At 34.6% G+C, this 13,811-nt stretch overlaps 1 protein-coding gene across 3 annotated transcripts; it reads left to right on the top strand.

The window, feature by feature from the left end:
* The first annotated feature begins 9,086 nt into the window (after positions 1-9,086).
* Positions 9,087-13,462, top strand: LOC110877498 (E3 ubiquitin-protein ligase PRT1). 3 transcript variants are annotated; one of them, XM_035974705.1, is made up of 7 exons: positions 9,087-9,247; positions 10,364-10,392; positions 10,473-10,652; positions 10,957-11,256; positions 12,064-12,231; positions 12,327-12,439; positions 12,966-13,462. In XM_035974705.1, the coding sequence occupies exons 1-7, from the start codon at positions 9,147-9,149 to the stop codon at positions 13,302-13,304; spliced, it is 1,230 nt and encodes a 409-aa protein (XP_035830598.1). In that variant the 5' UTR covers positions 9,087-9,146; the 3' UTR covers positions 13,305-13,462. The 3 variants fall into 3 exon arrangements, with proteins under 3 accessions (XP_035830598.1, XP_021981349.1, XP_021981342.1); XM_022125657.2 differs by having other exon boundaries at positions 12,064-12,255; positions 12,342-12,439; XM_022125650.2 differs by having other exon boundaries at positions 12,064-12,255.
* Positions 13,463-13,811: the final 349 nt, after the last annotated feature.

The raw sequence follows: 13,811 nt of genomic DNA, 5'->3' as shown, positions 1-13,811 counted from the left end.
AACAAATATAATAATATGTGTATAATAAAATCAATAAAAGGTCAAAACAGTGGAAATAATTATGTTTTACCAAAAAGTATTTTTCATATACAATGAATACGTTATGTTAGCGCGTTACGATGGCTCAACCGACTCCTGTAGAAACAAAAACCTATAAAAATGAATACCGATAAAAAAATATTGTTGTGATAGGTCCAAAAGAATATTGACATGTGTTTTACATCGATCGAAAACCATAAAAAGGATATTGGGTATTGGTACCAGTTCCGATAATATCGATACCGGTACCGACCATTGTTTAGTTGGAAACGGTTCCGTTTGTCATAGTACCGATACAACATTACACTCACGATAGCTTAAGATACAAAAAAAATACTCTATTTAGAATACAACTTCATTTCAACGAAAAGTATACAGAAACATCAGAAAATACACAATTGTGTATTCATCTTTAAAAAAAAAAAAAAAACTTCATAAAGATACCGTACTTTGATTTTAATATATTAAGTTCCCATACAAATAAAAATTAAAATACTAAGCGTACGAAGTGAATGAAACAAGAAAAAAACCCCAATGCCAAACAAGAAAAAACTAAAAAAACGCAATATCATTATTATATATTCTTACTAGTTTTAAGCCCCTGCGTTGCAGAGGTTGTCATAAAACCGTGTTAAGTAGTAGCAATATTATACTATTGTTAGCGACCACCAACAACGAAAAGGCCCGTAAAAACAAAAATAAATAAGAATGGGAAAAAATAACACCGACCAAAAAGCAGACGTAAAATCTTTGAACCACGCACACTTGTTGCTGAGAAATTAAAACGAAACGTAAAACACGGAAAAAAATAACTAAGTCCATCCAGGACCCGCATGTTGGACAAACTTGTCAAACGCAGAAAAATAGATGTGACGCGACGGGCCAGTCAAACAGTAAAAAAATATACGAAAAAATGTTGAAACCCACACGCACGTTGCGACGCGTTAACTCACAAAATTTAGACAGAAACGAAAAACTTGGGAAAGATGAAAAGTATGGTGGACCAAAATTGAAAATAAAAAAGAGTTTGGACTAAATTGCAAAAGATGAAAAATTTGGGTTAAAAGTAAAAAAACAAAGGGCCTAAATTGCAAAATTGAAGTTGTTTATTAATTTAGATAAAGATAACGATAAAAATAAATGATATCTATATATTAGTTATTAATTAATATTAATATTAAAATAAATTTATTAAACAAATATAAATAAAATTTATGAGGTTTTTGGAGAGAATGACATGTGTTATTATTTGGAGTCTTTTATTATAAGTTAGATGTTCCCCTTAAAGTTAAAGGGAACAATATACAATCTCAACCATTAAATTAAGATGAGATTAGATCATGACCCTTGTAATTCACAATATCCTTCTAGAAGCGGATTAAATGCGAAATTGGGATTCTAGGGTTCATATTTGGTTTATTATCTTGATATATAGTATACATCTTGGATTATGAGAAGTTGTGCAAGATATGTGTAGTCCGTTCAGATCCAGCTGCGGGCTTTGATAATTTATAACTTCTACGATCTTCTTCTGATATTGTTATGTTTTGTTTTAGTTATATGTGGCGAAGCTTGAGATTTCCGACCGGAGGTTGAAAACATATATACCTAAAAAGTTATAATATACGAAAACTACATATCGGACACCACTGAGCAAAAAGTTCGGGGGTCGGGCGCTACTGACAGATAAACATTCACAGTTTCAAGCGACGTTCCTACCTTAATGATTGAAGTCTTATTCTCACAATAGTCGTGGTTTCACAGCAGTCACATGTTCAATTTGAATTGAAGGCCCAGGTTATATTGACCATTTGATTATAATATCTTTTGTAGTAACACATGCATGCAACATAATATATATAGTCTAATTAAAGATGTTGTATGTTTTATTAAGTGGTTTGTTTTTGTTTTGTTTTTGAATGGGTGTTGTTGGAGAAAGATGAAAGCATACAAAATTGAAAAAAAAAAGTGTTCTTCATACATATATTGTTTGTAGTATCCCACTACCAATTAATAGTTATTTTGGTAGGTGGAAATTGATTTAATATTTGTACCTGTTTAACTATGAATATATGAATACAGTGGCTCTAATGCTAATGGGGAAAACAGTGGCGGAACTAGAAGAAATATTCAGGGGTGTCCCAAATTTTTTTACGATACATTTATAGAACATAATTTTTTTTACATGCATTACGGGGCGGGGCCGATCCTGAAAATTCAAGTGCCCTGGGTGAGCCAAAAAAAGGCCCTTAGGCCTTACCGAATTAATTTATAAAATAGTTTTTTTTTAAAATTATTAGTATTTAGGTTAACGAATCAATATTGAACATATCACATGTGGGCTAGGCTTTATGAATTAATATTGGCAATAAGTTTTTAGATATTAGATTGGGCTAGGTTTGTTTTAATTTTTAGATCGAAATTAAACAATTCAAGAACTCAAGAAGAAAAGAAATAAAGAATACTCACAACTCCCAATCACAATTAGCACAACAATCTAATACATTATTGGGTTATTATTTGGTTATTTGGGCTGGGCTATCATTTGTTTTTTGTGCTAATATAATCAGTATTATTTGGACTTGATTTCAGTTTGTAAATTTTTTTTTCAGGGGTGTCCTAGTACTTGTTGAGGGGTGTCCTTAGTATAAAAATCGAAAAAAAAAATTTACACTACCGGAAAAAAGTTGAGCCGTAGCCCGTGCTACGCCCCAACCTACATTAGGTCCGCCCCTGGGGGAAAATCATGTCTCTTTCAATAAAATAATTGAGTTGAAATGGGTTAAGTTGGATTGACCTCAAACATTTTACGCCATTTTACACATTTGCCCATTTTCGTTTTTAGTTTTTTTATTTACCCGTTTACATGCTGGCGATAAAAAATGTAACTTTTATCTGACATTTACAGGGAAGGGAAACAAGGATGGACTTTTTTCTGGTCTTCTTAGCAATTACAATTCGCATGCTGTTGTTGCTGAATGTATGAATCGATTATCAAGCACCATGTGACTATGTCACGGGTCAAATCATTTGAAACATGACTAATTAAACAGAATCAATTTTTTTTATAAGAAAACAAGCAATTATATTAGGGATTTTTTTATCGCGTTAACGGGTCAGAATAATGATTTAAAGGTACTAAACTACACATTTGGGTTTCACTTTATAGAAAGTCAACCAACCCAGCGGAAGAAAAAGAATATCATAGAGAAGCATTAAAGAATTGAGGAAAGTACAAAACCCTTAGTTTATGAAGCATACATGATGCTACATTTATCTGTATTGTGGTTATTGAAGGATGATTATGATGTTCTTGAAAGATTTTAATTTGTTGTGTTGTGTTGTACTCTGCTGCATAACATTTTAATTCGTTATGTTGTACATGATTATCATGATGTTCTAGAAAGATTTTACTTTGTTACGTGAGTTCACGAACCACGAATAACGTTAGTTGTACTCTGAAGTTTGATGCATCAAAGCAGTAAATCACTCTTCAAGTTCTTTTGCTTAATAGTATATATAATTTATTATCTATTAAAATGTTGTCGTAACTGCATAGATTTATAGTAAAATTTTTTATCTTCAATTTACTGGAATAAAAGTTTGTATTTTAGGCTGTTCAGGACTGTTATACAGGCACATGAAACACAACTGCAAATGGCTGCGAAAAACAGTCACACAGGGCTGGGAATTATACCCTTATGGGGCTAGACGAAGATACCAAGCACTTTAAATGAAACTTTAAGTTGTTGTTTGTTACCCTGAATCTTGTAGTACGTGGGTCAAATATTATAGAAAATATACTTTGCTAATTATAAATTAATAACCAAGTTTTCAGTTTCTTTTAATGAAGCTTGCTTTATGATTTTGGAGTGGATTTGGATGCATTCATGCTTAAACCTGAAGAGTTAACTAATTGACTAATTGATTACAAATTGTGGTTTTGTGATAGCAAAATAGTTCTTTTTAGGAAGACCAATTGGAATATAAGCAATATATTCTAGAGCTGGAAATATCTATCTAAAATGGTTCGATTTGGGTTGTGTTTTATTGATACTGAGTCAAGTAAAAAAGGTAAGTTCAAAGAGAACGGGTCAAATGATTGAAATTCGTTACTAGTGTATTTTTAACGTTTATAGCCTCCCACATTCTATCAATTAAAAAAAAAAAAGATTACTACGGATAGCTTTTGTAGGCATATTTTAATAAGCATTGGTAAATAGCTTTGAGCTATGTGAGTTTATTTATTTACTTTTATTATTATTATTATTATTATTATTATTATTATTATTATTATTATATGTTTGGTTCACTAAATAAATGGCATGGAAAAGTTCTAAATGCAGTTTTGTGATGGAACCCTTGCAAATCGGTTTGAACGTTGGTTGGTCTTGACATGGTTTAGGGGTGCTCCGGTTTTCTTCGCTAATGATTTACATGTCATTATTCAAATGAACTGAAACTGAAGGAATATGAAACAACCGTTGTTGGGAACAAGACTCATGTTAAACCAATACTTTTGGCATAATAACATATATCCGTCCACCGGAAGGGTGTAGAACTAATTGTAACTAGACACACCTCTATTTATTTTTACATAAAAATTAAAATACTAAGCGTACGAAGTGAATGAAACAAGAAAAAAACGCAATGCCATTATTGTAAGAGTAAATTTCAAAGTTCGTCCTTTATGTATGTCAAATATATCAAAGTATGTCCTTTATCTTTAATATCTTCAAGAAACATACCTAATGTTTGAAAAACCAATCAGGTTATGTCCTTTAGTCATAACACAATTAGTTTTCATGGTTAAAGTTGACTAAGTCAACCCCATATAAGGGTATTTTAGTCATTTTATCCTAAATATTATAATAAATAATCATAAACCCAATAAATAAAATAATTTAATAACAAAAACATAAATAAATTATATATATCCCCTCTCTCTCTCACACACACTTTACACACACTCTGTCTCTCTCTCTAAAACACACTCTCTCTCTTCTCTTTAACACCATCATCTGCCACCATGAAGCCGACAGCAGGTTCACCGGCGACCATGGCACCACCACCCTCACTCCAGACCACACCACCCCCACACCATAACCTGGATCTCCGAAACCAAAACCGCCACACCAAAGCCACAGATCTCCGATTGAAGATCTGAAAAACGAATCGGGCGTTTGGAAGATGGTGGCAAAGGAATCGGGCTTTTGGAAGCCACAGATCTCCGATTCTCACCAGAAAACCAGGCAAGCTGGAGAACACAACCTCCGCCGTGACTCCACTGCCGCCGCCGGACTCCGTCGCTGCCGCCGCCGTGAGCGGCGGCTCTCTCCCTCTCTCTCTCTCTTCTCGATTGTTCTCTCTCTCTCTCTCTCCTCTGCTCACCATCTTCCGATCCATCCGTCGCTCACCACCACCCGACAGTGGTGGTGGTGGTCAGTCTTGCCAACAGAAGAGGGGGGGGGCTGGTAGGTGGGTGTTGTCGCTCACCACCACCCGACAGCTGTAATTGTGTTTGTATAAGATATGTGAAAGATGGAGAAGAAGATGGTGAGGTTTTAGGTTTTAGGGTTTGTATAAGATATGTGAAATCGCAGATCTGTATAATATTTTAGGTTTTAGGGCCAATATTATCAGTTTCTTCTAAAAAGTGCAGTTGGCATACCTAAATTACCTAATTCAAGGAAACTTGAGGTTCTGTTTGTTAGACCACCATCACTTGCAGTTTGAAAATCCCCATCACTTAGAAATCCCCTTTGAGAGGATGGAGTGTTGCAGGTGTTGAACTTGAAAAAGTTGCAGGTCTTGAAATCGAAAAAGTTGATGGAGGAGGGATGGTGGTGATGAAGGGTGGTGGCAGGTTGGTGGTTGGGATTTTTAGAGAGAGAGAGAGAGAGAGAGAGAGAGAGAGAGATCTGTCTGTGTTTAGAGAGAGAGAGATATCTGAATTTTTTATAATTTTTTTTAGTATTTAGGGTAAAATGACCAATATACCCTCATGTGCTTCTCACATGATCTGAATTAACTGGAAAAACAAACTAGGTTTAGGGTAAAGGACATAACCTGATTGGTTTTGCAAACATTAGGTATGTTTCTTGAAGATATTAAAGACAAAGGACATACTTTGATATTTTAGACATACATAAAGGACGAACTTTGAAATTTACTCTTATTGTAATTAGACCCACCTCTATTTTTTTTAGAGAAAAAAAAGTGTTGCAATAATTACGTTAGGTATAGAATAACTACTCTAGTTATATGTTTGAGTTGGATCAGTATATACTTACATAAATACGCTAGTTATATAATTATTGTACCATACCTACATGTTTGAATAAAATCATAACATAACTACATAATAATGTTAGTTATATAATCACTCTATACTAAATATGTAACTACTCAAGTGTGATTATATGTTTGAGTTGGGTCATAATATAGTTACATAATATAGTTACATAATTACGATAGTTGTTTGATTACACCAACATAATTATATGTTTCTAGAGTAATTATAAAGTTATGCTAGTTGCTTCACTCCCTACATTTTTAACATTCATACGAAAAACGAATGTACCAATATTTTTAATTTCAACTAACCGATAACCCAATGTTGCTTCATACACTGTGATTTTAATTGACCGAGCATACTTTATAATTTCAAGTTTTTGTTGTTTAAAGAAAACGCGATTTGCAAGCTTCAACTAATCAAACAGTTTGATTCACAAGCTTCAAATCAATAAGTCCGATTCGCAAGCTTCAATTGAGCAACCAGTCTGATTCACAAGCTTTAATTGATTGATTAGGTATTTACAATTTTGCCATCACACGTTTTGTGTTTTTCCTTTGATCCGTATGTTAGTAGGTTAAAGTTATTTGTATTTGATCCAAAAAAATATGTTATAATACATACACACATTTTAAAACATATTGTTGACTTTTAAATCAAGTCGTCCCATGATTTTTTTTTTTTTGAGTATCAATTTATATCGTTTTTTAACATGTTACGTTAATACCAGAATATATTTCCTGTCTATATATATATATATATATATATATATATATATATATATATAATAAATGATTTTATATTTTTATAATACTTAAAAAAACCATATTTTGTTGACCAATTAACACTAGCATCTTATATTATTTGTTGAATGACTTACTATTTATAATATATGAATTTGCAACATGTTAGTGCAATGTGGTGTTGTAAGTGTGGCTTTAGTTGTGGTTTATGCTATTTTTAGTTGTACCCTTTCTTTGGTTGTTTGTATATGTTTGTAGTGTTAGACGTTATGTGAGTTTTATAAATTAATATATGATTGTTTACTGTTTTCGTCCTTGTGGTTTGTCAAAAATCACTATTTCAGTCCATTAGTTTAAAAATTGCGATTTAAGTCCCTGTGGTTTCACTTTCGTAACCATTTCAGTCCCTGTGGTTTCTCTTTCGTAACCATTTCAATCCATTTATTCTGTAAGTACAGGGACTGAAATGGTTACGAGGTGGACTGAAATGGTTACGAAAGTGAAACCACAGGGACTGAAATCGCAATTTTTAAACTAATGGACTGAAATAGTGATTTTTGACAAACCACAGGGATGAAAATAGTAATTAACTCTTAAATAAATTAAAAATGGTAATTATGTGAGATGATAGAAAATTTGTGGAGTAAAACATGAACTTTCTAATAATTTGCGTGTTATTTTCTATAGTTTTATAAATTATAAGACTTAATACCGTAATCATTACTATATAATGAACTTAATCGATTTCAACTTAATTTCCCGCGTGTAATAAACCAGTTTTCGCCACCGTAATGAACTCAGTACCATAATGAACCTATTCGATTTCAATCGAATTTCCTGCATGTAATAAACCAGTATCCGCCACCGTAACGAACTGAATTGATTTCAACCGAATTTCCCACGCGTAATAAAATGAGTGTCCGCCGCGACGCGCGGGAGTATACCACTAGTTTATACTATTTATTATTATTAGAGTTAATTGCCCGAATAGTCCCTATGGTTTCATGTTTTTTCACGTTTAGTAGCAGGTGGGGACTAAACGTGAAAAACGTGAAACCACGGGGACTATTCGGGCAATTAACTCTTATTATTATTGTTCGAGTTAAATGTCATTTTAGTCCCTGTGGTTTGTGTCATTTTGCCAGTTTAGTACAAATGTTTCATTTTTCTCCTGTGGGTCCAAAAAGGTTTCATCATTGTCATTTTAGTCCATTGTGTTAACTTCATCCATTTTTTTTGTTAACGAGAAGGGCAATTCGGTCATTTTATATGGCCGAATCGCCATTCTAGTTAACAAATTACATATAAAATGACCAAATTGCCCTTCTCGTTAACATAAAAAATGAATGAAGTTAACACTGTGGACTAAAATGGCAACGATGAAACCTTTTTAAACCCACATGCGAAAAATGAAACGTTTAAACTAAATTGGCAAAATGTCCCAAACCAAACCAAATGAACTAAAATGGCATTTAACTCTTAGGGGACTGGGGGTGGTGCGTGATGGAACTCCCATCACTCGTGAACTTTATCACTCGTGGAGTTTTTCAGTTTAAAATAAATTGGCAAAATGTCCCAAACCAAATGAACTAAAATGACATTTAACTCTTAGGGGACTGGGGGCGGTGCGTGATGGAACTCCCATCACTCGTGGAAAACTTTAGCACACCGCCGCCACCACCTCCCATCACTCGTGAACTTTATCACTCGTGGAGTTTTCCACGCGTTGATGTCCATTCCGTGATAATTAATGTGAGGGGGTGTGGGGGTTTATTGTTGGGTGTTGTGAGTGATGACCACCGCCACTAAAAAAGGTTGTAAGTGATGAAATAATGGTTGTTGACAAGGCGAAACTTGATTGAATATTGTGAATAATGGAATTTGTATCACACCTAGTCCCCTTATTATTCCCTCCGCGTAGCAACCGATGTTGAATGACTTACTATTTATTATTATTATATTATTACTATTATTTTATTATTATTATTATTCCATCCGCGTAGCAACCGAACTTAGCCCAAAAATATTCTATTTCTACTTCCTTTCCTACCATACCAAACCACGCTGCAATGACTAATCCGGCGAATGCTCCTGCCGCCGCCGCCGTCGGTGGTGATATCCACGATGAAGCTGAGGAATATTCGGAGGACTTCGTATGCTGCGTCTGCTTGTAAGTCCTCATTCATTCCAATATCAACAAACACTTATATTTAGATTTATTCTATTCTATTCCCTTCCTAATTTCTTGATTTATCCATCATGTACTTACTAGTTTAATATTACATCAACTTATTTTCTTTAGCTTCGTACATATAGAATCAACAAGTCCCCCAATCCACAATCAAACCGATGAACTTGGATTGAATAACTCTCAAATCATAACTTGGTGAATAATGTCAAACCTTGACTTTATACATACATAGCAAAAGCGACAAGACATTACCAAAACTAATTGTAACGTAATTACGAAATTTAATCAACTTGTCAAATTTGGTCCCTCAAGTTCACCAGCTTGTTACTTGGTCTCCTTTGACACCCTTTCCCATCACAGAATTGTGATGAATTGGGAACTATGGCCAACAAATCATACCGAACCCGTAGGTTGAAATGTGGTTCGGATGGCTTCAAAAGGGAGAAGAAGAGTTTATTGTGATTTTGTTTTCGTACTCCTCGTGGTTTTAAAAAGCGTGAAGCGTACAAAAGCGACAAGGTCTAAAACCAAGAGGCAAGGCGCAAAAGTGGCAGGCTTTTCGTATTCGAGGCACAAGGCGATTATATATATATATTTTTTTATATATCCTATAGGTTTTTAGCTTCTCCTACTTAAAATATAGCTATAATAAGGTTTTTACATGATTTTACCTACATGTACAAGCCAAAAAACCCAAGGTTCAACAGTTTACTGCACAAAAACACTCAAGGTACAAGTGGCGCGCGCCCCAGGCCAGAAAAAACCCCCACAAATGCGTTTTTTGGCGCTTCTTGGGTTTACTTGAGGCGTTAAGCGAAAAAGCGATGGCCCTTGTGCCTAAGGTCGCCTTGCGCCTAGGCGCGCTTTCTGAAACCAAAGTACTCCTAACGTTGTATGCACTCGATAGAAAGCTACTTATTAAATCATTGGCCTGAAGGGAATATTAGGTATTACTCTAGGAATTAGTTTGCATAACTAGGCATCAAAGTTTAGTATATTTCACTTTTATTATAACTAGTTATTAATTTTTATATATTTGCTTTTCTTTAACTTAGCTTTGAATCTCTGTTTGTGGATACTTGTTTTATTTTACAGGGATCTCATCTACAAGCCAGTTGTGTTGGGTAAGAAGGGATCACAAAAGTCACAAGTTAAGTGCTACTTGTATGCCGATGCTTTAGATTACTTTATCCTTGTTTTGCAGCTTGTGGCCATATTTCATGTTTTTGGTGTGTCTTCGAAGCGATGGACGTTTGGCAGGAATCTCGCTGCCCTGTTTGTCGACACGCGTATTATCATTTTCCCAGTATATGTTGGCTGCTTCACTCTGTCTTGCTGAAGTTGTATCCTAAAGCTTATCAAATAAGGGAAAGTCAAGTCACAGGTGTGTATTATATTCAGTACTTAATCATTTTCTTATATAGCATGAATCATAGTAACTAATACCGCTCATAGCGTAGTGTAGCACTCATGTGTCGCTATTTGATTTTGGCGCCAAAATAGTGGGATTTTAGGCTTTTTTGTTATTTTTTCTGCTTTAATATAACTAGTGGGATTTTATAGGTATAGCATAGCAGAATTTTAGGTTTTTTGTTATGCATACATATAAAACAGCGTATATAACAGCTTAGTTGGATATAATATACAAATAAAATATTCAATGTTTTATCACTTTTTTTTTGTGGCAGAGACGGAAAAGACCAATGGAACATCCTCACCACAGTTTGAAAACTATTTAGCGGTATCACATGGTAGTGAACAAATGGCATCACAGTGTCGTACCACGGTTCAAGGAAAAGATTGTTCGGGTAGAGAATCATCGGAACCTGTTCGTTTTGAAAATAACAGTACCACGGCTACTACGGGAATCCATACAAATTCAAGTGATCATGTTGACAGATGTAATAAGCAGATATCTATGAATGATTTACTCTGTGCAGTATGTAAAGAACTTCTTTGTCGACCTGTTGTGCTTAATTGTGGTCATGGTAAGCCTCAAAAACTTACATGGGTCGATTTGGGTCATGCTTGAGCTCCAATGGGTTAAATGGGCCAAATGTAAAGCTTCATTTTAGAATGAAACGGATAAAGTGGGTTGAAAGTCGTCCAAAATGTTATTTGAATGTTTTCAACCTTTTAAATTGATATATTCTTACATTTTACATATTATTATTATTAATAATATAGTTTTTGTATAAGTATTTAATACATTAAATATAGAGTAAAATGCCATTTTCATCCCTGAGGTTTGACCAATTTTGCGACTTTCATCCAAAGGTTTGATTTTCCGAATCTGAATCCAAAAGGTTAGAAGTCTTGCCATTTTCATCCGGCTCGTTAAATCCATCCATTTTTCTCCGTTAAGTTAGGGGTAGGTATTTCTGATATTTTTGTTAACTTAAAGGGTAATTCAGTCTTTTTCAGGGGTATTTAGTCTTTTTACATAAAGTGAAAAAGACTGAATTGCCCTTTAAGTTAACAAAAAGACGGAAATACCCCTGACTTAACGGAGAAAAATGGATGGAGTTAACAAGCCGAATGAAAACAACAAGATTTCAAACCTTTTGGATTCAGATGCAAAAAAACGAACCTTTGGACGAACGTCGCAAAACTGGCCAAACTTCATTTACTCTTAAATATATGTACATTGGAAAAATGGGCAAAAAGGTTTAGCGGGTCAATCCATCCCAACCAACAATTAACCGTTTTGACCCGAGCTCAGTCCGCCCGAGCCGCCATTTTTGCGATGGTATAGAATCATTAAAATAACAAAACGTTGCATTTTTCTGTTACAGTATTTTGTGAAGCATGTATTGTCACTTCAAACAAGGAGCCATGTCGATGCCCCGTGTGTCGAAGCATGCATCCAAATGGGTTTCCAAAAGTCTGTTTGGTTCTAGAGGCTTTCTTGAAGCAGCATGTTTCAGAAGAATACTCTGCAAGAATAGACAAACGCAGAACTTGTGAGATAGGAAATTCATCAACAGGTTTCTTCAATTATTTTGTTATTATATATCATTGATATATATGATCTAAAATCTGACTAATTCTGATTTAGCGGATTCAACATCAGTTCCAGAAGGTTCTAAGCGTTCATCTGTACCTATGGATGAACACTTGTGCAGTTCAGGCCACAAGGTTCACTTTGGAGTAGGTTGTGACTGCTGTGGGGTAATCCTTTTTCTGATTTGCTAAACTTAAATCTATAGGTTGCAATTTCATATGAAACTGGGTTGATTCGTTGTGTTTTATTGATAACGGGTCGGTGAAACAAACACAACTAGCTATAAAGGAATGGGTCAAATGTGTTGAACGTTAATGCTTACAACCTCCTAAATAGCTTTTTTCAAATAATAAGGTTATTCTGCTGTTAAATTTTTTTTTATCATATTAACTAATTCAAAAGACCTTCATAACACCTTTTTTAGTAAATAAACTGAATTTATTTACTTTTTCTTTGTATGATTTTTTTTAAAAATTGGTAGAGATGGTTCATGAATATAAACTATAATACAAATAATAAATGTTAAACTGTCGGTTCGGATTAAACACCTGGTTTCAAGTTTCAATCTGAACCAAACCATTAAACTGCCAAACAGCAAAAACTTATCTTTTGGATGTCAAACCGGTTGTCTTGCTTCGGTTTAGGTGGTTCAGTTATTGAGCGCCCATGGTTAATAATGATTCTTTAAAACAGATATATCCACTCATTGGCAACCGTTACAAATGCAAAGATTGCCATGAGGAAATCGGCTTCGACTTATGTGAAGATTGCTACAAAAGTTCCTCTAATCTTCCTGGAAGATTCAATCAACAGCATAAACCGGATCATGAGTTTGAGGTTGTCGAACCCAAACCTATCATGATCCTACCTTCTGATTTTCCTGAAGGTTATGCACCCGATCATCTCGCAAACCAAACTGATGGTTCTACTGATCAAGATTCGGAAGGCGATGTTCCGGAAGGTGATGTGGTGGGTCTCGTTAATGATAATGATGCATCGGGCGGTAATGAGGGCTTTGGACCAACATTGTAACACTATTTTTAGCTGAACCAAAATCTAATATCTTCATATCCGTTTACCACAAATTTGTTGAATCTTTAAAGCCATAGGATTGTTCGGTTTGTTAATGTGAGATGAGTATACACCTATGTTTGTGTGTTATCTTTTTATTTATGGTGTGTGATTCTTGATTTTTTCACGACAAATACTCGCGCATATTTGTGTGACTTGAACTCCCAACCTATTTGTTGATTTGGTCACCTTTGATACCGCTAGGTTAGGCGCACTCACAATGAGTGTTGGCTTCCAAAGGGCATGGGATGTGTGGCTTCATCCTTGAAGTCCGTCCTTAACCTCGACAATGACTTAGGGATGACAATCTCCGACAAATTCTGAAAATAATCTGGTTTAATTTATACAATATTTGGCCATCTTTTATAGATTATCTTTATGTGATTATATTATTTAGAGTAAACTGCAATGTTATCCCCGGGGTTTGGGCACTCTAACACCCTTACCTTCTATTTCAGAAAAATTGTT

Source organism: Helianthus annuus, chromosome 1 (genome assembly GCF_002127325.2).
Source record: "Helianthus annuus cultivar XRQ/B chromosome 1, HanXRQr2.0-SUNRISE, whole genome shotgun sequence".
In the NCBI taxonomy this organism is placed as follows: Eukaryota; Viridiplantae; Streptophyta; class Magnoliopsida; order Asterales; family Asteraceae; genus Helianthus; species Helianthus annuus.
The sequence above is the reverse complement of the archived record's forward strand: the minus strand, read 5'-3'. Positions and strand labels throughout refer to the sequence as shown.